The 27,521-nt window shown below is 40.9% G+C and overlaps 1 protein-coding gene and 1 long non-coding RNA gene across 4 annotated transcripts in view; one reads left to right on the top strand and one right to left on the bottom strand.

The window, feature by feature from the left end:
• Nucleotides 1–859: 859 nt before the first annotated feature.
• LOC119882832 (spectrin beta chain, non-erythrocytic 4-like) overlaps nt 860–27,521 on the bottom strand; it is an 87,707-nt gene continuing 61,045 nt past the window's right edge. For both annotated transcript variants that reach the window (XM_038693118.1, XM_038693119.1), the window contains 18 exons: nt 23,967–24,230; nt 20,308–20,532; nt 19,559–19,648; nt 18,953–19,231; nt 18,556–18,686; nt 17,802–18,006; nt 17,338–17,583; nt 16,602–16,736; nt 15,781–16,025; nt 14,683–14,821; nt 14,125–14,209; nt 13,771–13,967; nt 12,511–13,556; nt 12,154–12,214; nt 11,790–12,046; nt 7,671–7,838; nt 5,239–5,281; nt 860–5,090 (listed from right to left, as the gene is read on the bottom strand). In XM_038693118.1, coding sequence (XP_038549046.1) covers nt 4,779–5,090; nt 5,239–5,281; nt 7,671–7,838; nt 11,790–12,046; nt 12,154–12,214; nt 12,511–13,556; nt 13,771–13,967; nt 14,125–14,209; nt 14,683–14,821; nt 15,781–16,025; nt 16,602–16,736; nt 17,338–17,583; nt 17,802–18,006; nt 18,556–18,686; nt 18,953–19,231; nt 19,559–19,648; nt 20,308–20,532; nt 23,967–24,230 — 4,128 coding nt within the window. In that variant the 3' untranslated portion in view covers nt 860–4,778. The remainder of the gene's footprint in view (nt 5,091–5,238; nt 5,282–7,670; nt 7,839–11,789; nt 12,047–12,153; nt 12,215–12,510; nt 13,557–13,770; nt 13,968–14,124; nt 14,210–14,682; nt 14,822–15,780; nt 16,026–16,601; nt 16,737–17,337; nt 17,584–17,801; nt 18,007–18,555; nt 18,687–18,952; nt 19,232–19,558; nt 19,649–20,307; nt 20,533–23,966; nt 24,231–27,521) is intronic.
• LOC119882833 lies at nt 10,343–13,873 on the top strand. 2 transcript variants are annotated; one of them, XR_005440552.1, is made up of 4 exons: nt 10,343–10,459; nt 10,853–10,896; nt 11,012–11,101; nt 13,811–13,873. It is a non-coding gene; the product is annotated as an uncharacterized LOC119882833 (long non-coding RNA). The 2 variants fall into 2 exon arrangements; XR_005440551.1 differs by lacking the exon at nt 13,811–13,873 and having other exon boundaries at nt 11,012–11,139.

The raw sequence follows: 27,521 nt of genomic DNA, 5'->3' as shown, positions 1-27,521 counted from the left end.
CTTCTATTGTCTTGTTTTGTCTGTCCAACAGTGCAAAACCCAAAGATATAAAGTTTATAATGCTGTAAAACAAAGAAAAACAAAGCAAATCTTAAAAAAATGGCTTGATTTGACTATCATAGATATTGCAGATTTTTTTCACCCATAGACAGGACAGTGGATACAAGTAGGAAACGAGGGAGAGAGAGAGATGGGGGTGTGACACACAGCAAAGGACCTCAGGTCAGATTTGAACCCGGGCCTCGTACATGGGGTGGGCGTCCTTCCAGTTGAGGTAAACTGTGGCTCACTTTGCACCAAATGTGATGAGAGTGACAAACAAAAAGTTTATATCACAACAACTGATCTTGAAATGGCCTTGAATCAAAACTTTCTTCTACCTAACGTGATTACTCTTAACTTTTCTGGATCTGACGTCCCTCTCCTCAACACCACTGACCATCCAGCCTCAACTCTGCAACAGGCCAACATCCCCAATGCAAAGAAAAAGTTGCATGGAGTCTAAGTTCATTGCTACCATGGACATCATCATCAAGCCTCCCTACATCCATCCATCCATCCATCCATCGTCAACCACTTATCCTGCGTACAGGGTCGCGTGTGCCTCCCTACAATCCTTGTAAATTATTCCCTCTGCTAAAGTAAAGATTTCACCTTCAGTCTAACTGCCAACAACTAATTGAATTTTCTTATTTCTGCTTTAATGTATATTTTTTATGATCTTATGATCTACATGCTGTTTAAAAAAAAGGTAATTTCCAGAGAGCAGGAGAAAAAACTGATCTGCATCCATCTGGCGCATTTTCAACAACAAACATTTGTTTTCCGGTGAGAACAAAAAACACAGACTATAAATACATTAATGATAAACCAAAAGGTATTTTATTCGTCATTTCATCTCGGCCGACAGACTGAGGTTGATGTGAACAGAACAGCACAGACACACACAGACAGGCAGGGTACCCACGAGCTCACCCAAACCATTCATGTTCAGATTGTTGTACGATTGTTGTCTGTCATGACGTTAACCATGCTGACTTTCACACATCTGATTGTTTCTGCTGTCAACAGTGTAAAATGGTTCAAATAACATTACATTGTGTAATGTTATCCGTTAACGAGTTAGCTGTACCCCGCATGCTTTGTCTTGTGTGTATCTACAAAGTGTGTCAGTTTATTCTGCTGTTAAGATTCATAATGCGACAGCAGAGGACTGTACTGTGTCACTTTCCACATGGAAGATTTGCTCATTCAAAATTCACCTCTTTTAACTCTCACTTTGTTTGTTGTGTCCAACATGCATGTAAATGATTGCATTGATCTGGCATTCACACCTAATTAAGATGCATAAAGTGTGTTGAAATAAAACAAGATTAAAGAAAGTTACAGATCTCAAGACATGTTTTATGATAAACACAAACCAGACCAACAGGTCAGGACAGAATTTATAATCCTGAATAAGGTACAACCTAAAGAAAATCAGGAACCGCCAGATGTAATAAAATCTCAATATTACACTTTTAAAAAACTGAGAAAATTATAAACCTGGCAAAAATACGCTTCTGAAAAAATAAAACTAATTCTGTGTGGGATTCTTGAGCTCTACAGCCGTGGAAATTACCTGCACAAAGAGGAAGATGTAAACTTTTAAAGTCCAACTGAAATCACATTAATTAATCCCTTCTTGCAAACAAAAATAATGTCAGTATTTTTACATTATAATTTAGTGTCAAAGGTATTTGGGGAAAGAAATGCTGCTTTTTGTTTCAGCAGTTGGGGGGGGGGGGCGTGTGTTCGTTTGATTGACAGATGCTGGCAGGTTTAGCTCGGGCACCGGCAGCTCAGGTAAGATGCTGTGCTCTGCACAATAACGGAGGTGAGGAAGTTAACCAAATGTACATTTACTAAACCAACCAGTAACTCTTCATCCTTTAAGTCTTTTTCTCGTTTGAAAACACGTCTGATAAAGGGTAAATGTTAGCTTTGTGTCACCTGCTGATGTTTGTTTTTGAGTGTGGAAGGCTCATTGTTGACCCTTGTGGCTGTTGGGAAAAAACAACTTACTGACTTGGAAAAAGTTTTTTTGTTGTGTAGCAGATTGCTCTCTTGCAGTTGGTCAGTGTGACTGTCTGCCTATGATATAACAGTGACGTAACAACAAAACAACAATTTGACTGGCTTACGGAGGCGGAGACGAATTGATGCAAAAATAGAGGGCACCATCATGAGACCAAAAAATAAACATTTCTGTCTTTTGGTTTCGGATCTTTTTCTGAAAGGAGAACCTGGGACATGTTATTTACACAACAGATATGTCGCTGTAGCAGCAACTTCAGCTGGACTTTAACCGAAAGAATTAAAAACACCAGAACTGAAATAACTGTTTTCATACAGTAGCAGTGATATTGAAACAGCATTCCCATTTGAAAGGATTTAGAAAAGGATTTTAAATGTTAATCTGACCAGGACGTTCCTACCAGGTCAGGAAAGTAACTTTACTTCCCAAAATACTCCAGCTGCGTTTGCAAGATTATTAGACCTTTCCTTTTTTTGTCCATGTTTCCCTGTCGTTTATGGCTTTGTGGTGAGTTTAGAGGAGATTTAACATAAACGGATGTGAGGATGCCGTGACAGAGGGCTGCAAAGACAAGCTTCTTTTGACAAGTGATTTCTCTCCAGGCAAAACATGCAATCTCACAACTTACAGACAGTTAACCCCTTTTTTCTGAATATTTGGTCAGTCTGATATCTTGGCTCTCGACGGTGTGTCAAGTCATTTATCCATTCCTGTCTAATTCTACACTGATGGGATGTTGATCAGGACAGTTTAATGACCTTTCTCACTCTGGAACGTGTTTCTAACCTTTGACATTTTAAACCTGCTGAGTTATAATCTTCTCTGTGTGTGCGTGTGTGTGTGTGTGTGTGTTGTGGATCGGACGTGTCTGGAAGACTGAGGTGGCGTCTGAGGGGACAAACATATTAACACGTGAAGCACACGGTAAGCACACACTAACATAAATAACCTGAGAGCTATGGAGACCCTGGGAGCGGAGAGCAGCAGCAGCAGCGCACACACACACGCACACACGCACACACACACACACACACACACACACACACACACACACACACACACACAGATATTTTTGTATAAAAAAAAGGATGCAACAGATTTGTGTGAATAAATCAAAGATAATATCAAAAGAGTATTTTGATGTTATAAGAGAATAAAAGAGTAGATGAGGCCTATTTTCAGCCCGAGGGCCTCATTCGTTAAAATCATGCCAGGTGCAGATTTTGTGCTTATGACCAAAGTCAAACATGTAATTTATGGAAAACTGATCCTGATGATAAAAAGAGCAGATTACACCAATTTTCTATCAAAACATAAAACCTCAACAGTTACCCAAAATATGAAAGCTATATTTATTTGCTGTTTCATCTTAAACATTACTTAAAGTTAATTTAGACAACATTTTAACGAATGAGGCCCCAGGGAACCAGAATCTATCAGAATAAGTCTATTTTTTAAAATTACTTTCTGATCACTGATCCAAGAACTGTACACACGTTTGTTTTGTAAAAATAAATTAGACTTAGACTGTAGTCTTTATGTTGAACACCTGGTGATCCCTCTGTCTTGCTGAAATGTTCACTAGAGAAAGTCTTTAATCCTAAATAAATGATACATAAACGAAGAGAAGCGGTTCTGTTTGCTCTTCCTGTGCAGATTTCAACATTAACTGTAAGAAAATTTCAAGCTAATTTTGTGTGTTGTTGTGATCTTTCCTAAGGTCAAGATTTGGCTATCCTTAACATGGATGTGTTTCTATGATGTATTTCTTCTGAGCAATGATTAAAATTCTCTGTTTTCCCCTTGCATTCCTGATTGTTTTGAAGACCATCGCCCTGGTCCGCCATCTACTCTTCTCTTATCTTAAATCATCATCATCATCTTTCCACCTTCCCAGAATCAGCACAGTACTGTAGCTGTTTATCAGCGCTGATTCATCCACGGTGCGTTTGGATGAATGTGGTTTAGTGCTGTTTGGTATCAAAGTAAAACCAGTTTCAATTCCCCATTTTCTCACGACCAGACCTCAAGACGGATCGGCCAAAGTGGGGAAAACAGTTAACAAAAAGGTTTCTCTAAATTTGAACTTCTGTAAAACATTTTGGATTTTGGACACTTTCGATTTCCGAGGAGTAATAAGACATAGTGTAGGATGTCTCAACTTACAGACACACAGATAGATAGGCCTACAGTAGATAGGACTGACAGACAAGAAATACATACAGATACATCTCATAGAAAAAACAAACATGGACCAGAATGAGCTACGTTTTATCGCACTACCAGCAGTCAGTAACAGCCTTTGAGTTAACATGATGCGCGTCCCGTCTCTCTCTTGCGTTAATGCTGCCAGGGGTTCAGCAGCACGAAACTCTCTCTGAAGAAGTTCTCTTAAACAGCCACCGGGTGGGGGGGGGGGGGGGGGGGGGCATCAGCGAGGCATCAGTGACTCTGTGTGTTCTCACAGAGACACAGAAGATAAGAGAGAGAGAGAGAGAGAAAGATGTCTCCTGCTCCAAATCCGTCCTGTCCGTCCTATGAGTGAGCCTGGGTCAATCCTTCTGTCCTGTGTGTCCATCCAAACACAACCGATTTGTTGACAGTGTTGGAGGCGGAGAGACGGAGGGGGACGTTCACTACCAGTCTACGGCCCCACCTCCTATCCGGAGTTCATATGCTTCAAACCAATCCGTCACCCGGCTCACTTTTTCTTACTCGACTTTTCTGAGCGCTTCGTTTCCGACTTTCCGGCCCGATCTGACCTCTCCGACCGTTCCCCTCTCTCCCTCTCCTTCTCTCTCTCTTTCTCCCTTTCTTTTTCTGCCCGCTCAATCCGCTCGGCCCGGTCCGAGCGCTCGCCACCTCGCTCCGACCTGTTGTCCGCCTTACTGCCATCACGCCGTGTGCCCTCGTCGGTGGATGAGGTAGTTGGTTGGGGCTGACCCCATTTGGCAATCTCCTCGTGCTCTGAAATACTGGCGGTGATGTTGGTCACCCAAGCTTTGAGGTCGTCCTGCAAGGGGAGAGGGGGATCACAGACATTTACTGTTTATGTACCTGTATGCCACTGAAATGGGTCTCATAACTTTAGGTATCCCTATAAAACAAAACCACTACTTCAGCTTTTTGGAGATGTAATTAGAAACACAGGAATGTCTCACCTCATCTTTTGCATGAAACAAAAACTCGCTGCCGTCCTTCGTTCTGCAAAAAGAAGGACAGAACTTACAAACAGTGCACCGCAAAACATGTTTGGTGGATAACTTAAAAAACATTTGTAAATGTAAAACGTGACTCAAATGCTATTTGTGATTGATTAAAGGGACACTACTATGCAAAGGCATAGAATTCCAGTACCAATATCCGAGCAATAATTTTGATCAAAACATTTTTAATATAACCACTGCTGTCCATCAGTGTCTAGTCAATGTATTTGGTATAAAAATGTGTACCAGATCTCGTTCTCTACTAGAGTCCAATGTGTTTTGAAAGATTAGATAGAAGAAAGTGCTTGGCAATGGTCATGTTAGACCTCCAAAAGGCATTCGTTACTGTAGATCATGCCATTATACTAACCAGGTTAAGAGCTTTGGGATTTAAAAACTTAGCCATAAAATAGATTAGCCTGTAGGAGGTAGGAAACATCTGGTGGATGTGGACCCAGGCTCCTGGAATGTGGGGTCCCGCAGGGAAGTGTTTTAGGCCCATTGCTTTATTGTTATTTTTTCATGATATGAAATCTGGCTGCTGATGCCATCATTTTCTATGCAGATGATTCTGCATAATTGGTAAAAAGTCCTGAGTTCAGAATTAATTCATGTCAGACATCACAAATTAAACTGGTGCAGTCGATCCTTACACTTCCACAACAAGCCTTTGGGCTTTATTGTGTTTTTAACCTTTTGATTACTAGTATATCTGGGGCATCTCTGACTGGGGGGCCCCCATTCATCATGAGCTGAACTCAAAGATCTAAGACTTTCTCTATGCACACAAAAGGCCTATTTCTCTCAAATATTGTCTGTTAATCTGTTAGTGAGCACTTTGCCGAGATAATCCATCCACCTCACAGGTGTGGTATATCAAAATGCTGATCAGACAGCATTGGTATTGCACAATTTTACTAATTTTATATTAATTTTTCATGCTCTTATCTTGTTTTTTTGTATTATTCTTTACACTTGTTAAAGCACTTTGTAACTTGTTTTTGAAAAGTGCTCTACAAATAAGGATTATTATTATTATTATAAGTGTGCCTTAGGCTGGCCACAATAAAAGGCCACTCGAAAATGTGCAGTTCCATCACACAGCACAATGCCACAGATGTCGCAAGTTTTGAAGGAGCATGCAATTGGCATGCTGACAGAAGGAATGACCACCAGAGCTGTTGCCCGTGAACTGAATGCTCATAAGCCGTCTCCAAAGGCGTTTCAAAAGTGTTGCGTTTATATTTTGGTCAGTGTATATACCAATCAACAGGCAGACAAACACAGAAGGAGAACAAGGTTGGGTGGTAGAGAGCTTAGGCCTAGTTGCAGTAGACTTTGTAAAGGCCCACCACCACGACTCATAAACGTCTCTGGCACTACTCAAGCAGGATGACATCACCAAAACTGCCCAATCAAAGTCAGTCTGTATGACTTCATGTTAACTCGTCTTGGTTTGGTTTGTACCAAGTCAGTGGTAACATAAACCAGACAAAAACCTTGGTCAGGATCAAATGTACGGAACTAAGGTATGGGTCAAGCGGCAAAAACATTTCCCATAATGCAGCTCAATATATCTTTCATTACAGCCTCTGTGCCTGGTGAATGTCTTTAAACTCCACACCTCATGTTTGTGTGGAAGGCTTTCCATTAATCATTTGTAGTCACCAAGGCCAATTTGAGATATCCGTTATATAACCATTAGTTTTTTTTTAGCCTCTGTAAAAGGACCCTCCAGAACAACTGAAGTGATTATTTTACTGTGTTGAGAGGCTGAGAAGTACTCCTCGTGACTAGTAAACTAAATGTGATGAATAATGTCATTGGAGTGCCTCTTTACACAACAACTTGAAATGTTTTACTGAACAATATCAAACTGAGAACCAGAAATTTAGCATTGTTATTGAGTACAAAAGTGTATTAAAATAATAACTAAAACTGACATTTAAATATTTTCCTGTGACTGATGACTTTGGTACACTATTAACTGTCCTTGTGTAGTTACTTCCTGAACTACATTATTAGCTTATGCGCTAATTTGCCAACTGTAAAAAACGCACATTTAGCACTGTAGGAAATAGGATTAGCTAAATGATAGTGAACTGTGACTGCCCTTTCCAAAGGTCAACTCAGTCAAGACTAGTTCTCATGAGTCAAAGATCAAAGTTGAGCTAGATGTGAATGCTCCACATGGATTTGTTGTGGCGAGTGATCACACTGATTGAATCTGGTGCCATATTATGCTGTCACAAAAGATGGTGTGTCTGGGAAAACTGATGACAAAATCTGTGATGAGTTTAATAATTAACTCAGTTCTGCAAAAACATTACTGTGCCTAAAAAGTACAAAAAAAACCAGTAAGTACGAGAATGAAAACAGCTCCTTACTTGAGCGTGAAGACGTTCTTCTTCTTCTTGTAGCCGTTGGTGACGTCGCAGTGGCAGTGGGAGAGGTTGAGCAGCGGCTCGTTGTTGTAGGGCGTGGTGGTGTTCTTGGCGTCCTTGTAGAAACCCATCTCCCCTTTGTTCAGCACGCAGTACAGGTTGACCCATGACCTGCTGTGGTGTGGGAAGGCGGGAGGTTTGAGGGGAGGGAGAGTGGAGGAGGAGAGGAAGTGGAGGGGAGGAGTACGGGGGAAGGTGGGGAGGTGGTGGTTGGGTAGGGGGGGAGATGGGAGGAGTCAGGAAGAGCTGCAGAGTCGCTCTCGCTAAGCTAACACCCCACTCACCTGACCAGAGCAGACAGGTAGGTAGGCGGGATGGACCGGCGCCAAGAAGGGAGGAGGAAACACACTGCTGAACAAACACAGACGAAAGGACGGACAGACGGACGGACGGACGGAGGAGGTTGGGATGGAGGGATGGGGAGGGAGGCTACGTACAGTTTGTGTGTCTCTGTGTGTGGGGCTCATATATGACTTACCTTGGAGGAGACGAGAGGAGCAGCCAGTAGCACCGAGGAAGAGAGGAGAAAAGAGGGAGAGTTTGGTTAAATGGCATTTTGGCAACAACACAGCTTATACGACAAACTCCTAGTCATGCTTCTTTTCCCTCTGTGAGCGTGTTTACATGCACACAGCATTCCAATTAATAGCTTACATCCAATATATAGGTGTTATTCAGAGCAATGTGTCTGTGTGCAGCTTAATATCCCGAAATACGTCTGTGAAGACAATCTGATCTCAGACAGGAGAACACTAACAGTGCATGTGATAAGGTGTCTACTCTACTAATATTAGCAGTACCATCCATTATGGTTACACTGCAAAGACGTTTTGAGCTTAAGAAAAAATTACGTCTTGGCCGTGGAAAAGAAGAAGATGTAAATGAAAAAACAATAATCAGAGACACCAATGTCAGGAATTTCCTAACCATACACAGAGAATCTTTATTTTATCTTAAAGAAGAAGTTTAAAATCTCATCTTATGTTGGAACACACAGCAAGTTGACCTAGAGTCAAGAATTTAGTTTTTTGTCAACGAATATTTTTCAGGTATTCCACAACAAGAAGTGCTGTCTAAAGGCCCTTTTATTTTTGTTTATTTATTTATTTACCAGGGACAATGCACATTATACAACATTGCGGTTAGACTTAAATGTAAATGAACCATACAGTTAGCTAAAAAGCAGATTTTCATCCATAGTCCCTGAGCAGGTTCTGTTTAATTAGTGCCCAATATTGTCATAACACTGCTTCAACAAGTACTGCAAGAGAATTACAATATATTATAATACATTACAAAAGTGATAGAAGTCTACAAAAACAAATTTTTGGTTTTGGTTAACAATAAGTCAATAAGAGAAGATTGTCCCAGATTTCCCCGTGAGGCAACTTCATACTGCTGCTACAACTGACTGAAGCAAGACTGCGCTTGCCCTCTTTCTCACAAACTCCTCTTTTTGATGCATAGGAGTTCTGGCTGTGTGGTCAAAGCGTGTTTATTTTTTTTCTTACGTTTTCAAGACACAAGAGCAGATGGTGACCTGACTTGCATCTGGGTTTGTTTTTTCATTTGACATCGTAGCAATAGGATTCACCGGGCTTTCATCGCACCATCTGACACGCCTCAAAATGGATATCACACAGTCTGACACAGACTGCGACCACAATTTTATTAGACCCATCTAGAAAATGCAACAAACTGAGATGTTGTTCTTGCACAGTGTGCACCATATATCTAGTAGGAGCTGCAGCTGCTGAATTCAAACAAAATAATACTTTTTTATCTATGTTATCCAGGTTTTACTGTCCTTTACAGTAGTATATATTAATATGGACAGAGAACACCAGTAACAGGTTTCTGCTTTTCAGAAAGACTGGTGAAAGAAACTCTCAATTAGAAACTGAATAATGACAGCTCTAAGTTGACAGATTTTAAACCTATTATTATCCACAATATGCAGTTAGTTTTTTATTCAGTTCATCAGGGTAATATAAGAGTGCACACCATTCATATGCACCATTTCCTATAATAAGGAACACTTGGTTATCCTGAATAATATCAGAATATTAATGTGCACATAAACATACTCTGTGCCTCGTCATGTAACAGAGACAGGTTGAATCTCAATCCTCCCCCACAGCTGTATCCTCTATTTCTCAGTATTGACTGAAGGAAAAGGCCTGTGGGCCCACCCTAAAGATCTTCACCTCCAATCAAAGCTGAATGTTAAACAAAAAGAGAGCATACAATAAGCCAAATGAGGAGCTTGGAGATTCACACTTGTCCAGATTTAAGCCATTCAGGATTATGCTTTACCTTGCCATGTACATAACAGGGCATGTACATATGAGACATTCATCCATTGCCTTGAGTGGCCACGTGAGTGGGACTCATCCATAGCTGGAAGGGGATGAGCTTTTAGCTGTGCGTGGTCAGCCCAGCCACTAGAGGGCAGTGCAGAGAGAGATTTTGCCGTTGGTGTCTCTCTGGAGGAAGCAGGGCGGTCATCTGTGGAGGCCAGGTAGTGTGTGTGTGTGTGTGTATAGACTAAGTGACTGGACACAAGGCAGTGTACGCCATCAACAGCACCATCAACCTCCACGCCCACAGCATTCATCTGCCAGCCACTCAGTCTACTAGCCAGCCAACCATTTCTGTTTTGCTTTATTCTGTGGGCTCGTGTTAGATCAGGAGGCATATGTAAGCATCATGCAAGATGTTTTTCACATGCGGTAAGATTTCTGCAGGTTGTTGTTTTAATTCATGTAACTGTTGTCTTCATATTCTGATCCTGATGATCAGAGATGACATACATCAAATATTCAGAAGCTCCAGCCTGATATGAGAATAATGCAGTGTCTGAAGCGTGTCCTGGTACCTCTATCAATGACATACTCTCATGTTTAGATTTCTGCCATTGTATAGCTGCAATTTCTTAATTGTGGATGAAACCAGCTAACAAACTAGCAGTGCCACTGAATAATCTAATTGTAGCAATGTATTATAGTATTATAGTATATATAGTTTATAGTATATTTTAAGGTATCATAATAGATTATGATGGATTGATAACATAATTCTTAAATTATCAACTGTCAAGCACTGTGATTTCTGTTTTCAAACAGCTCTTACTACATTTTGGAAGCGAACAACACTATATTTTTAACTGGTAAGAGAGCGAAGACGAAGCTAAACAATAAATAGTGATATTCTCCACTGCTAACCTTGTCCATTGAATTGCAATCTTAATAATGTGACTTTCTGTGTATTTCTGTCAATTTCAGGAAACAGTAAGATGACAGAGGCTGACAAAAGAACCCTTATTTCCGCTTACCGCGAACTTTTTCTTATGTGTTATTTAGTAAACAAAATAGGTAAAAATTAAAATGTCATTACATCCCTTGAATCTAAACATGTGCAAACCTTAATGTATGCATGCTTCTTAAGACATACAGTTCGTCTACTGAGAAAATCCAAAGCTTAGCTGAGCATTGCCTATATGATGTTGAACCACTCGCCGGGGCAACCAATGAGGCATCGTGTGTCATCTACGTCGGTGACAGTCATGCATCTGTTCAACATGTCAGACACAGTGTCAGCGTGGTGGGTGAGCTTGTTAGCTTAGCATGCTAGAGTCATGCCCCTGTCATCATTGTTGAATAAGTAAATGGCGGGGCGGAGATGTCACGAGAAACAGACAGCGGAGCTACGACGTGTGCTGCATTCAACATGAGTCAAATAGTATTTGAAAATACTTTCTTGAAGGATGGGATTTGCAACAATTGAGAGAAAAGAGCAGAACGTTTAGATTTAGCAACAGGCAGAAGTCCAGTTGGGATCATCTTATATGAAAAATAACTTACTTCACAATATGTTAATTGCTCTTTTGTGGTAAATCGCACCCATCTCATAATTAAACTGCAAACATTACTTCCAAGTACTATTTGACCATGCAAATTTCCTAAAGTCTGATACTCATGACACCAATGTCCATCCTCCTTCTCCCCAACTTCTATCATCTGCTCATCCACTGCTATGATCATTATGACCCTGAACACCCACCTATTGGTGCTCTTCTTCAGGCTCTCGATGTCCAGCTTGCGGAAAAGGAAGCCCTCATGGTGTGCGGTATGTGTTGGCGGCTGGGGGACTGCCGGGCTGCTCTGGGCCGGAGCAGACCTGGACCGCCGCGTCGTCTCTCCTGGCTCTTTGGGTCGTGGTCGGCGCCGTGGTTTGGGTCTGTCTCGAGCTCGAGGCCGGTCGGGACGGGAAGACTTTTCTGGTACCCCATTAGGCAGGCGGGGCACCTCACCACGGGCCTGAGGAGGGGTGATGGAGTCAGTAAGAATTTGGTTCAGGGTTTCAAAGTAATAATCTCTGTAAGTCTTGTATTTGGATGAAATGCACCACACACAAATCTCCAAACCTGTGCTGCTTCTCTTTCTTGCAGCTGCTCTACAATTTCTGCCATGGTGGACCTCTTTTCTCTGTAGAAAAAATGTTTTAGGTCAAAATATCATCATCATCATGATTCATCATATATCATAATTGTTTCGCATTTCTTTCCTGGAAAATGATCATTATAGTGCTCAGCAGAAATATAAACTAAATTCCAACTCCCAAAAATGTATTAAAAATATTTAAGTAAACTTCCAGTGTGCTGTATAACCTGCTCCTGGTGTACACATATAAAAATGACACAATCACTACATTTTCTACATAACACACAAGACAAGACAGACAATACAACCTAAAAGGCACCTCAGTACACTCAAAGTCTCACCCTCCTCCTGAGCGTCTGTCTGAGTGCTCCTTTCCGGTGTCATGCTCACTGGATTCTTGTCTTTCTGCTCGGTGTCGGTCCCTCTCTCTCCGCCGGCCCTCGTGGCCCCCGTGGCCCCCGTGGCTCCCATGGCCCTCCTGCTCGCTGGACGTTTGTCTCTCCAGCGTCCGTTTGTCCCGCCTCTCGGCATGTTCTCTCCACACCTCCTGAGGCAGCTCGTCCCTGCGTGCCTGGATCAGCTGCTCGCTGGACAGCTGCCGTTCTATCCTGTGGTCCCTGTGCAAAGTGTGGGTCTGGACCTGAGGCTCAGCCTGACCCAACGGGTCAGTCCTGGACCCCCGAGGCCCTCTGGTGGGCTCACTGTGCAGACGCTCCCGGCCCGGCTCCTGGAGCACCACCTCGGCCATCACAGCCACCTCCGCTCTCTCTGTCCCTATCTCTCCCATCATCATCTCCCTCCCCCTCTCCCTCGCTTTCTCCAGCCGGCTGGCCACGAGCAGCGGAGTCACTGCATCATCCAAGTGTTTGATTTTGGGTTGCCGTAGATACGGGGAGGATTTCACCTCCAGGGTCCTAGCTGCCTGCGGTGGCTGGAGGTGACTCATTGCCTTTGTTGCTTGGTCTTTCGCGGCGCTGGCGCTCTCCCGCGCCTGGTTGGCTGAGACTAACATGGCAGCCGTGGCAACTGAGGCAATCGAGGCAGGTGCGGGCTGCCCCAGTCCAGCGGCCACACCCACTACCCCAGTGCGCCGTGCCTCCAGGGTGTGCCGGTAGCTGGAGCCGTTCATCACAGGGGTGTAGTTAGCAACTGTCGACCCCAGCCGACAAGCCACAGATGAAGGAGAGGGTGTAGGCGTGGCGGGTGAGGGTGAGGGAGGAGAGCTGGCTTCGTTCTGTTCATAGATGGTCTGTCTTGTGACGGGGGAGATAGGGAGGCGGGGGAGGATGGACGGACTGGGTAAGGCATCTTGGGGGTCCAGGAAGACTTTACGACCCAGCAGAGGAGTCGGGGGTAGTTTGCTTTGCTCTGCTTTCAACTTTTCTACCTGCAGAAAGAAAACAGAATCCGCTTTCAAATCAAACTTTGAGACAAAGTCGCTTGGGGCTTGAATAATATTGAATATTGTATATAAAAATATTTCTAAATACTGAAAAGCTTTTAGCAGACAAGTTTATGAAACTTACAACTTAGAAAAATGTCTCTTAATTTGGCCAGATTGTGTATTTACATAATAATGATAATGGTGACGCAGATCTTACCGTGGTGAGTCGTCGCAGTGAACTGAATCGCTCTTCCCAGGTGGCAGCGGCTTTGCGGAAGGCTTCATGTCGACGAATCAGCTGCTCCACCTCGTCTACACTGCCACCCAGCTCCTTACTGTTGATGAACGGCTCCTGAGCGGTCAGCCAAGCTTCCGCCACTACCGCCTCCTGGGCAAACTGGTGAACCTCCAACACTAAGGGGAGAAGAAACAAAAACAATATTCAAAAGCAAATAAAAAAATCTTATTTTCTCCTCCTTGAACATTGTATGTGTATTCATACTTTATATGTGTATCTCTGTGTACATCTGTCTATATTTTTGAAAGATTGTTGGCCTGTGTGTGTACTTACATTGCTGTAGGAAATCCCAGTGCTTGTCCCACTTCTCAGAAAGCTCATGTTGCTTAGCAACCACCTTGTCCAGCTTCTCCTTGATCTGAGAATCAAAATCAAAATATCGGTGCTGTTCTTCTAGCTAAATCAGAATCATAGCGTGACTATGGTCTGAGTCAGAATTTGTGCTAAAACTGTCTTTCTTAAAATGGAAACACAAAAAGATGCCCTTATGTAAGCTTGCTAATTTGTTTGCTAAAAGTGAAAAACCTCTTCAGTTTCATACACAAAATCACTGCATGTGTAGTCGAAAATGCATATTTTGCTAGTTAATTTAGGTCCCCATACTCTTTTGAAAATCAGATTTGAGGACTTTTCCATGAATTGAAAGGCCTTGTGTTAATCCTGATTTGTTGGTTTTCGTCAGGATGTGAAGTCTTTGAAGCCAAGCCATTCCACTTTTTGTTACAAGGCTTTATTTTAGATTTGTAGAGGCATTTTAGTGCAGCTGAATTTATATAATTATTATTGCTGCTATCACTGCTTCAGTTTCCTTATCAGATCTCCTGATCTCACCTCTTCAGCTGCTGGGTTTCTAGCAGCCAGCAGGGTTTTGCCCATCTCGATACACTCCAGGGTGCTCCGGCTGCGAGCCTCCACTTCACTCTTCAGACTTTGGTGATAATTCATCAGCACCTCTACTGAGGACACATCTCTGCGGGAACCACAGAGCACACAGACACTTTGCTCACCACTACACAAACACCAACATTTGTTTAGTTTTTAAAACGTGTGGATAGCACACTATACCTTATGGTCTCACCCCAACTATACCATATTAAAGTATTGTCTAGCTATCCGAGACTAAGCTAAATTAAACAAAAAGGTGAGTTTGTGGTTGTTGCCAGCCTCTTGTCCACAGTGGACATATAACGTGACCTGCTGTTGTGGAGTGCAACATTTGTGAGAAAATCTTCAGCACAATCACGGTAGAAAGATTGTGCCAAAAGTCACAGGTTTTTATTTGTAGGATATATTGTTTTTTGTACTTGTAAGAGATGCTTATTTGTTTCAGAACCATTTTGTATTGACAAAACAAAATGCATAGGTTTGTTAGCGGTGTTTTGTATTTGCAAACCACACTGTGTTAGTGAATCTTAGGACATTTGTAACACATGTTTGTTTTGGCAGGAATTTAGCTCTATAGTGCTGTTCATGAGTTAAATATCACAGCAGCACAAATACCTGTTCTGTTTAAGATCTATTTAGAACATAGAAGCAGTGTGTTATTTTTTGTAAATTTTAGATTTGAAAACAGAGATGAGTAACTGCTAAACTGTGGTAAATATTGCTGTTGATGCTGTGAGCTGATAGTTGGCTAATTATTGGCTCAGATCACAAATTACAAAGGGTTATCAAAATGCCAGTTATTCTTTGCTGGTATTCTTATGTACAATATTTAGGTCCTACTGTTTCTTCTTTCCTAGCACACATTTTCTTTACTCTGTAACTTACACTGGTTAAAAGGTCAAATCCTATTTGGTATAAAACACACAGTATGCTGTAACTAGAACGCCACTCTCTCTGGTCAGAATAGTTTTACATACTTTTATACCACCTTGATTAAAAAAAGTTAACTCATATTCTGTGTTCCTGCTCCTGTGGTATAGATACCTGGGCTTCTCTCCTGTCCCTATCTGACAGATGATCGAGTCCATCCACATGATCTGATCTCGGACCATGCCAAAGAACCTCAGCTTGTCTGTCTCAGTGGTAATCTGTACTCGACACTCCTCGCAGGACGTCAGCAGCTCTTTCCAGTACTGCATCACTTCGTGCTCGCGGCATGCAATGGCTTCGGCCTTTTCGCCGGCGTACACCGTCCTCAGCTGGGCCGCACTCTCCTGCAGCTGACGCACCTGGCAGAGTGGGAGAACAGATATCAGAAAAATGAAAGCTGAACAAGGAACAAACACAAATCAAAAAATGGAAATGGAGAAATTGTTTGTTGTCCAGGTGACGCACAAAGAGCCCGTACTATATGGCCCTGACTAAACACAGCTGCTCTGACAGCTGTGTTTAGTCAGGGCCATATAGTACGGGCTCTGTCACTGGAGATGAGGCAGAGCAGCTGTGATTTTGCATTGTTCTTCAGTAAAATATATCACTGTTTCTGTTCCCCAGGTGCATGACAGAGACTAGATGAAGCAAAATTAAATGCAGAGTAAGACGGTCGTTTTGCCAAGATTCAGACTTGCCAAATAACTAAAAATAACAAATAAATAAGTTTTTACTATGAATATATATTCAATTAAACTTTTTTAAAATTGTTTCAATTTACAGTTTAAAAGAAAATAATGATAACAACCATACATGTAACAATAACCTTTAGAAGAAAATAAACAGAATTTGTGTGAGGAAAAATGTGAGGCAAGTGACCACTGAAGCAAGTACTTATAAATACATGCTGTGTGTTCATGTGCATGTTGCTTTACTTGTGTGACCAGCAGCTGTATGTCCTGTTCAAAGCTGTGCAGGAGTCTCTGCAGGGTAGTGGTGTTGGCAGTGCTTCCCTGCCGAGCCCGAACCTCCGGCAGCCTTCGATGTTTGTCCTCAATCTGGGCCAAAACCTGAAAAAAAGAACATACATCACAGAAGTATGAGACATCTGCATTTTAAAAGTGTGCTCTGTAGGTTAAGGAATGCTCAGAAGTCTTGGGTTTATAAAATATTTCTAAACCATAAAAATAAACTCCAGAATACTTTTCATAACTACAGTGCTTTTACACTAACAGTTTCTTGTGATATTGCATCATAGAATTAGGGCAAATTCTCCATCCACTAAAAATACCTTCTGAATAACACTGAATGGTTTTCTTGCTTTGAAGGACGCTGGTGCAGCTAATTTACATTTTCTTTTTTCAGGTTTTTGAGCTGTTCTCACCACAATGTTGGCCTTGGTTATAGTAAACTGTGGTGAACAGTGTCTTCATGCACCAGAAAACACAAAAACTTTAGATGCATGAAGACATTATATGTGGGCGAAATCAGTCTAAATCAATCTGCTTAAAAAATATACTGCAGTACTAATCTATAAAAACCAGAAAATAATGAATTGAACATCACTGAATGTTCTGTTTCACTGAATTTCCCCTCAAGAATCAATAAAACCTATAATTGCATAACACACTACATCATAGCTATGTATTGTCTTGTGTCTCAGCTGTGTACCTCTCTGCAGTCAGAGAAAAACTTGTGAAGCTGGTGTGAGGCGGCGAGCATCTGCGCCCGGGTCTCCATGAGCTCCAGCAGGTCGGCCCAGGCCTCATTCACCCCATCCTTCCATTCAGCGATGGTGGCGGCCTCTGAGTGACCATAGTCAATGAGCTCGTCCACCATCTGGTTGACCGCCGTCACTCTTTCCTGACCCACACTGCCCGTCTCTGATGCAAACTCTGTAAACTTCTCCTGCAGGACCTGGAGGTGTGACAGGAGTGGAGGTAAGACGGGAAAGGAAATATAAAAAGAATGGAAAAGAGGACAAATGATTTGACACCGTCATGTCACTGTCCAATTAACAGTTGTAACTTGATGTAACAAGCAATCAAACGAGACCAGTGTTGTTTCTGATTTCAACACATGACTAATAAAACATGTTTCTTAAACCACCGTACACCATCTGTCGACACACTTACAGTGACATGCTCAAAGTCTTGACCCAGTTCGGGCGAGCTGGCGACCACCTCCCTCTGAGCAATCCACTGCTCCAGCTCGTCCACCTCCCTGTTTAACTGGTAGAGCCAGTACTGCTGCTCCAGACGGCTTTTTCTCTCCTCCACGAGGTCCTTCAGAGACACGTACAGACGGTCGATCTGCGACTGACGCTTACTGATCTGCTCGCTGTGGGAAAGGGGGAAGATACTGTGTCAGGGCAAGTATAGAAATGGAGAGGTACTGCAGCAGTTATTAGCAGAAACTTTCTGTGGCTAGACTGCAAGATGTAAAGGAGAAAACAGTTATGCCTTGACACATTTTTTCATCATCGTCTTTCATTTTCAAAACTTGAAATTGGCATAAATGCACTTACAAGATGCAAATGGCAAGAAAAAAAACAAGATAAGCTGCTTGCAGTCATGAGAGCTAATTTTAATACGTTCATTAAAAATATTGTCTTTGCCAGTCAAATAACTCCTGACCAATACATGCTACGTGCAAAAAAGCATACGTTTTAATTCAACGACTGTGATACAGTTAAATCTTTAAACATTAAAATTTCAGAGTGTTAAAGACTACAATGTATTTTATATGGTTAACTTTTGCTGAACTCAAATACTTTCTATTGTGGTCATAATGCATAAAATTACAACCATTCTTGTTATTTATTTTGAGGTGACAGAAAATCTCAGTTAGACTGTGCGCGTGTCTGAGTTTGTGTGTTTACATGCTCACCAGTCTGGATGCCCCATCTCCAGCAGCTGTCGACACTGCTGTGACAGCAGGCCGATGGTCTCTGCGTAGTCCTCGATGGTCTGTTCCAGGACCAAGTGTTTCTTCAGCAGCTGCAGTGTGCTCGGCTCGTCCTGGTTGGACGAAGGAGGAAACGACACACACATGGAAATAAATAATACACACACAGCACAAATGTTTAATTCTGGCTCTATGTATAAGTCTGTGTAAAGACGAAAGAGTCACCTTATGATTAGCTATTAGTTATAATGTTAATATATAATGTTAGTCAAAATTATAATTTTAAGGGTAAATGATTCCCTGATGATAAATGCTACATGCAGTTATTCTGAAACAGATTTATTTGTTGTTTTTATTGAAATGCCACTCGCACACACACCTTCCCCTTCTCCTCATTCATCATGTGCAGCTCTTGCTCGCTCAGCCAGGCTTCCACCTCTGCCGTGTCAAAGTAGTACTGCTGGGCCTGGTACATGGCGTCCAGGACCAGCTGCCTCCTCTCGGTCTCGGCCCAGAGCAGAGCCCACAGCTGGGCCAGCTGGTCATGTCCCGCCCTGGCACAGTCGGCCTCTGGGCTACGTATGGAAGCGATGATTCCCGCCCTCTCCAGCACGTCCTCGATCCTGCTCCTGTGGCCTTGTAGCTCCCTCTGAAGTGTCTGGAGCAGAGGCAGTGGGCAATAACAAGAAATGGAAGGTGGCTGTTTAGATCTTTTCAATGCTATTTAAAGCAGTACAATGTTAATAAGATTCAAATAATTAATTATTGGATTACAGGAAAAAAATAAGTACAATACATTATAAGGTAGGTATGTATACAGGACAGGGAGATAAATTAGGGGTTTATACATCATGTTTATCTCTCTCCTATTATCTGTCCATATTTCTATGACTTGACTTGAAATTAGGGTGGTGACAATGTATCAACGGTGAGCCAGAGGTTACACCTGCGGTTAAAGTCACTATTTATTTTGTACTTTTCTTACCTGGTTCTTCTTCATGAGCTGCTGGACTGCCTGCAGACTGGAGCCGTGCTCCTGAGACATGGCCATCGGGAGGCGCTCCTGGATCCACAACTACAACCACGACAATATGAGAGAAACACAGCATTTGAATATATTTACTCTGAGTTTGTGGGTGTGCATCTCACCTCAAGTTTCTGATGTGTGTGTGCAGCATCATAATCGTTTTGATAACAATATACATGAAAGTGAAGTGAAAATATTAACAGAGAATTTGTAAATACAGAAATATCCAGCAAAATCTCATTAATAATGGAATCTAGTTTAGTTGTAGAGATATCTTAAAAACCTTTTAAAGATTTTGGACTACAACTGGGTTGAACAATAATTTCTCAAAACATTTAAGGTTTTCATTTTTCAAATACATTTGCAAAGTCTGCAAATAAAGACATGAAAACATGAGTGTCAATAATAAATTCATTAGGCGTCCAGGCTGTAACATGAAGACAGCCAGTTTACTGTGATTGAGTGTGTATGTGTACACTACAAATTAATCTGTTTGCCCAGTCACACTGTGGGGACTTATCTTCCTCTTGGGAACAAAATGCATGTCCCCGCAATGTAAATCATTACATTGTTGGATTGTTTTAAATATAAGGTAAGGGTAAGTGTTGGGGTAAGGTATGTAGTGTCTCCGGGAAATGAATGCAAGTTAATAAATATCTTTTTAAGTATTAAGTATGTCAGTGTTGGCAGACAACCGTCAAACTCACAATCTCATCCTCCAGGTCTCGTCCGACTTGGTGAACTTCCTTGGCCGCCAGCAGGATGCGTCGTCTCTCCTTCAGCGGCTCAATCAGACGCACCATCCTGGCCTCCACGACGGCTTGACGCCCAGCAACCGTCTCTTTGATCTGCGTCTGCTGCGGGATGGAGGCCACCTGCACCTGGAGCTGCCCCACCTCCTTATACCACTCCTCCATCTGGGTCTCCATAGTCTGAGTGGGAGGTGGAGGAGGAGGAGGAGGATGGTGGAGGAGAAGGGGAGTAGAGTGGAAGTTTAATAAAATGGACGGAGGAAAAGAGGATGTGTTGATTAGGAGAAAGGGATGGATGTAGGAGGAAGAAAGAATTAATTGGGTGGAGGTATAAGAAACATGTTGTCATGGGAGACAAGACAAAGATGGGATGAGTGGGATGAGTGGGACGTGAGGAATGTGACAGAAATGCAAAAATGTGTAGTTTGTCGTCGTTTTGACTCTCAGGCGAGAGTGAATTCACACGTTAAATAATATTTTTATTGGTTTAATTTCTGACATAGATTTAAAATAACTTTTAATTTAAAGTTAGAAATCAGAAATAGCTAAAAAAGATAATCCTTTCAGATAAGAATATTATTGTATAGCAAAGACAATTATTATTGTACAATACAATTAACAGTATACAGTTTTTAAAAAATTGTAAGAAAAACAGTGCAAAAACTGCAGCCACATCCTGTGGCCTATCCAAAAAGATGATCACAATAAGAATTCAGTTATAATTTGTTGTAATGCCTGAAATTAAAGCATTAAAGCAAATAATAATAATAAAATTAATAATAATACTTGCAATCTCTGTGTCAATGAAGTTTTAAGAATTTTCTAATCATTACTGAAATAGCTCCTTTCTTCAGTTAATAATTTAGTGGATGGACAAAAAAATTGGTGAAAATAACCCGAAAGAACAGCGAAAGAAGAACTGATAGATATGAAGTGTAGTGAAGTTTACTGTACCCCTTGCCAGGATGGATGCTGAGTAGTGGAGTTTGGTTTGGAGTTAGGATGATGTGGTAAAGCAGTGTAATGGCGGCCTGTTAAAGGAAGCTGTGAGCAGATTGCTGTGGGAGAGGAGAGTGACACATGTCGGGTGAAATGATGAAGTAATGAAAGGATGAATCTGTGTGTCAGCCCAGGTCACGTCTGCCTGCTGTTTGCTCGTTTTTAAAGACTCTTCCAAACCATCGCTGTTGGAGGGCAAGTGAAGAGTTACATCCCAATATCAGATGTACAGAGAAAAGGACCTTTTTGCAATATGTTTACAACCATGAAATTAAACCTAATGGATATGGATTTTTATGTTATTGGTCAGGTTAAGGGCATAATCAAGTCAAGTTGTTGTGTTACTGTACTGTACTTGTGTATGGCAAAATCACTGTCAGCATAGTTGTAGCCTCTATTGAAAGGTTGGTTGTTGCAATCAAAAAGAAAACGCTGCACTGAAAATTCAAAAGAAAATCAACTGAAATGGACAAATTGAGTTCTGCAGACGTTAATCTGCCATTAGCATCATGAATGACAGAATTTTAATATTTCTCACTGCAGTTATTTATTAATTTTCAATGTAGTTTCTCATTGTTTGCTTTGATGATCAGGAGAGTTTAATGATTCTCCATGTGTTAGAAACGATCAAATAGCCAGACACGTGATGTAATAATAAAAAAGATTTTTACTGCTTGAGCCAACGCCTTTTGAAAAAAAACGTTCATGCTCTTCTTCTCTCCTGAAAAGACTTTAAACTCCAGAATAAAGTCCTGGACCTGGTAGTAACAGTTGGGGTCAATAGGAAGCTCTAAGGTAATGTTTTGATTTTATGTTGATGTTGGTAAATGGTAAATGGACAACGCTTTTCAACGGCACAAAGCACTTTACAATGCCTCACATTCATCCACATCGCTCACAAACCGATGACAAAAATGTAAAATGTATTCCTTTTTTTTCCTGATTGAAACACTGTTCAGAGGGCAGTGATGTTTTCAATGAATCTAACAGAATAACGTACAAACCACCTGCTCAGAGTTTAGTATTTAATTAATATAGTACACTTATAGGAGGAGTATGCGATGTGTTTTTGTCAAATTCAGCGAATATCTCCTCACTTTCCGCTAAATGTCTACGTGTGCGCTGAAAGAAATTCCCGTGTTTGTAGGCTACTCAGCCCTGGCTCTGTAAATGGGAAACAAACAAAGTGGCCAGCACCCTACCCCACCACACTATTTCAGCCGTGCCCACCATGATTAGTTTGTCAGGTAACGTTAAATGACTTGCCCATGAATATTCAGTTTACTTTCTAGTTTGCCAGACTATTGTGTTAGCTATAGTGGCAGGTAAGCTGTGAGTATCGCTTTTTGGAGCTAATGTGCTGGCTCATGGGCCGTCTTGCTTCTCTGCACATTAGCTTCATGTTAGCTTCTCAGCAGCAATTGTAACGACAGCATGCTAACCCACAACTTAGCTAACGTTAGTAACTTTATTAGCTGTGTCATTGTTCACTCTGTATCATGGTATTAGTCATGTTGTTGGATATCTCCAGAATCGCATACACCACCTTTAAGACGATTCAATGCTAATATGTTCATAAATTAAATTAGCATGTCCTATAGTTAAATAACAAAACAACAACAAAAATAATTAGCTTATCAAAGAACACCAAAATCTGTTTAGTTGGCATCAGTATTCGAAAAATACTAATCAATAATTTCCAATCATCAGTATTTGTAAAATGATCTTGGGATGAAACTCTTATGAAAGCTCACCGGGTTGGCAGGAATGCTGATTGTTTATGATGTTTCAAATAACACAAATAAAAAACTGATGTTGGCGTGAAAGTAAAAGAGCCTGACTTTGCTGAAATGAGATGAAAAAATTAACAGAAAGCATTTCAGGCCTATCGTAGGAAATGTTGTTGTTAGTCATTTCCAAACATGATGTTTTGTTCAAATATTAATGAGATGAGGCCGTCACTGTGTGGCGATAACAACGAGTCATTCTGAGACGGTTCAACATGTAGAGTAAAGAAGAGGAGAGCTACAGAATCAGGTCACCCTGTAGAGCATTTTCTCAATGTACCCTAGAAAATGTATAATTATAATAACTATACATGATGTTTTGAGCACTACAGAAGACCACAGACTGAGTGTGTGCCAGGGTAATGCTTCAGTAATTCATTAAAGGAAATAAAAACACCTGTTACCGCTTTAGCTGCTGGTTAGACTGATAAAAAGGCCTACAACCAAAAAACAGCTAGAGAAGTAGTGCCATTTAATTGACATGTCGAATCCTCCCCAAAATAGATACATGTTTAAAAAAAGAAGCAAGGGGGAAACTTCATTTGGTATCACTGTACGTTCAAATAGGAATATTTATCTTGGAGAAAATATCTTTGTAATGACATCTGTAGCCTAGAGCTAACAAAATTATGGCATACATAACTGTTCTTATTCTAAACACGTATAAAAACTTCCATCCATCTTCATCTGCTTATCTGGGGTCGGGTCGCGGGGTATAAAAACTTGTAGTCCTATAATTCTTATCAAATAATGACTAGTTTTAGGTTTCTAGGTCTCTAGAATGAATGGATAGGTCAAAAAGTAGTCCTAACTACAGGTCCCACGTACCTGTAGTTTTTTCAGCTGCTTGTTGACAGTGGTGAGGTCCTGTGCCTGGTCCACATAAACCAGTTGACCCTCCAGCTGGCCCAGTCTCTGGTCCAGGCTTTCGTAGCTCTGCACCAGCAGGTCAGCCTTGTTGGCCTCAAAGAGCTGGCGGGCTTTAGCCTGGGTGGTGCTCTCCAGATCCTGCCAGCACTCCCTGATCTGCTCCAACTTCTTCCGAACCACCGGGCTGAGCTCTGGCTTCTCCTGGATCAGCTGCTGGCCCTCCTGGATGGACGGGAGGAAGGAGAAAGAGGGAGTGATGAGACAGAAGTGAGACTTTTCGTGTTTTAATAAGACGGGTTTTAATAACAGCGATAACGACATTTAGATCATGTATAATTTGTTAACAGTTGAACATGTAGAGCAGAGTCACAGGCATGTCCAAAAATAAGACTTCAGGTAAATACTGAAAACAAAAGACACTTGAGCTACTAAATGTCACACCATAAGCACCAGGCTATATTAAACACAACCTGTTATGAGAATATGGTCAATGAGTAAGATAACTAGCGCCTTAAACAGTGAAGCAATATAGGTCTCTACACAGCACCTAGGGAGTATTAACATAAAGTCAGACTCTTTAAGCATATCTTGGTTTCATTTAAATCCCTTTTCCACATCACTATGCAGGTTTCTACCAAAAGATACTCCAAAATCCAAAATTATGTCTTTAATATACGTCTTTCTTCAGCTGTGGTGTCCACAACTGTTTATATTCCAATGAGCAGACTTTACAATCAAAGACCAAAATATTACACAAACAACAAAAATAAATAAACAACAATGGAGGGTGTAACAGAGAGGGAACAACGACACCATCTGTTGCAAACACAGGGATGGAATCGATACCATTACCAGCTAATTATCAATTTCACTATCAATTAATGTAGTGATCATCACATTTAGAAGGTGTAACAATGAACATGTATTTACATGTAAAAAACGTTTTACAGTATTTTATAGTTTTAATAAACAGATCAGTTAAAGCTGGGGTAGGCAACATCGAAGAACTAGCAAGAGAATTTTTAAGTAAATAAGCAATTTTTCAAGCACAAATGTGTCTTCTCGAATGTGAATATTTCTTCTCTTATTCTTCTTAAATAATAAAGCCAATATTTTGGGCTTTTGGACTGTTGATTCTAAAGACTGAAAGATTCATGGAGAAAATAGTTGGTAGATTCATCAATAATGAAAATAATCCTTCATTGCAGCCCTACTGAAATGTAATATCATAATCTCATATATATATATATAAGGAGGCATAAATCCAGAGTCTGGGTCCCTTTTCTCTGTTTCATCACATCAACAAATGACATTCAAAAACACTGAATCTTGTGTTGGGATAATTGTGCAGGCACTGTGGAACTGGGTTAGGAGGTGTGTGTGCGTGTGTGTGTGTGTGTGTGTGTGTGTGTGTGTGTGTGTGTGTGAGGGGATTAGACCTTGTTGTATTAAAATGCCTCATAAATTACCTCACACTCCCCTTCCCCCTTCTCTCACGCTCTGTCCTGTATTTTACATATTTCTGCCCCCCTTTTGTACCTCATCCTGTTCTGAGCACCATTTGAGACACACACACAAACACACACACACACACACACACACACACACACCGCCATTCCTTATGGACACCTGCTCCTTCCTTTCTTCCTCCCCCACAGTGAAATCCTTCCCCCATCCAATTGAAATTCGTCTATTACAGCCCCTGTTTATATGTGTGTCTGTTAGAGGGAGAAAGAAGAGCAAACCAAGCAAAGACAAAAAAACTACCAAACATTCAAGTAATGTATCATTTTGGCTGCTAATAAAGTTACATTTTTATTTAATAAATAGCTGCGCTGTTCTGCTGCTCTTTTTAAAAAATTCTATGTTTTCCATCTGTATTTAAAATTTTCTTATACATTGTATTTTACTGTTGTATTGTATTACATTTTACTGTGAAGCACTTTGTGATTTTTATCTGTGAAGGTGCTATACAAATAATCCTTACTTACTTAATTACAACTCTGTGAGCGTGTACATAAGCACAGCGGTGCTTTGAAATAAATACTATTGTCGGCATGCTAATATGCTCATATTAAACAGTTAACTTTTGCAAATTACCACAAAACACAAAGTATGACTGAGACTGATGGGAATGTCATTAGTTTTGCAGGTATGTGGTCATGACCTGATAATAGTGCTAAATGAAAAGTCAGAAGATCACAAAAGTAATTATGATTCATCCTCTGGGGACAATAAAAGCCTGTATAAAAAATGGCATGGCAATCTATTTAGTAGTTGTTGAGTTATTTTAGTCTGACTGAAAGTGCTGGTCGACCCACCGACCAACAGACTGATATCCATCGCATAGCTATTAAATATTGCTAGTAGATTTTAATAGAATATTGCCAATTTTGAAAGTATTATAAATTACTAGTTATCACAATAATGTAGTCTGCGTAGAATTAGCTCCTAACATTCAAAATAACAACTGTTTGTTCACCTCTAAAGGTATGTAAATAAAATAAGTACAAATTTGTTTTAGGGAAATATACCAAATACACATTGTCAAATGGTGTTTCATAAACCTATAGAACTTGAAATTACAAGAGATTTTGAAACTTCAGGAACAATTAAGTTACTGGCCTGTTTGAGTGACCCATTACGTTTCCCAGCATTAGGTGCCTGGCAGGTGGTAATTTTAGACTCTGCCAAGGCATTTCACCAAGACAGTAAAATAAGTAAGTGACTCACCATCCACAGAGGACATAATCCCGCCTGACTCACTCAGGTTATGATAAAATCTACAGACACAGAACTTCCAAACCCCCGGACAGGTTGTGTGAAAATGGTTGAGGAAATCTCTGGTTGGTCTAGTCTCTGGCCATATAACAAAGTAATATTAAAAACATCATAGGTTTAAAGTCCTTGCCAAAACCATCACTTACCCTCCAGAGCTATATGGTGAATGTTAAGCCAGATATTACAAAATAAAATGTTTTTTTTGACAAAACATATGTAATTTTTGAAAATACCAATGTCATAGCCCAGGAGTTTATTTGCTTCAATCACTGAACTCAACTTGGCTATATTTTGCAAAAAACTCTTGTTCAAAATACTGGTAGCCTACCTTAGAAAGTATGAAAGCTGAAGGTTACTATAGTTATTTCAGCCTTTATTTGCATTTAGAGTTTGCAAAAGATTTTAACAAATTAGTACATGTAAGATAATAATAATATAGTAGACCACATTATATAGAAAAGACCATACATGGAAAACACTATTTATGGTAATATGTTGTAAAACATACTGTTACATTAAATTAAGGTTACTCTCAAAAAATACAAACACTAATGGCTTGAACTTCTGATTCACCTGCATCCAAGAGAGCAAAAATCTTCTATGATATTTCGTTCCAGGAACAAATGACTGTGCATCTCTCAGGTATAAATGTGTTTATACGTTAACACACATAGAACATGGAGAGGAATTAAAAGCTGCACAGCAGGCTGCACTACACGACTCTTTGTCCTG

The sequence above is a fragment of the Micropterus salmoides genome, unplaced genomic scaffold (assembly GCF_014851395.1).
Source record: "Micropterus salmoides isolate LMB-PRFRI ecotype aquatic unplaced genomic scaffold, ASM1485139v1 Ms_hic_scaffold_3, whole genome shotgun sequence".
NCBI classification, from domain to species: domain Eukaryota; kingdom Metazoa; phylum Chordata; class Actinopteri; order Centrarchiformes; family Centrarchidae; genus Micropterus; species Micropterus salmoides.
This window is presented reverse-complemented; position numbering and strand designations above follow the sequence as displayed.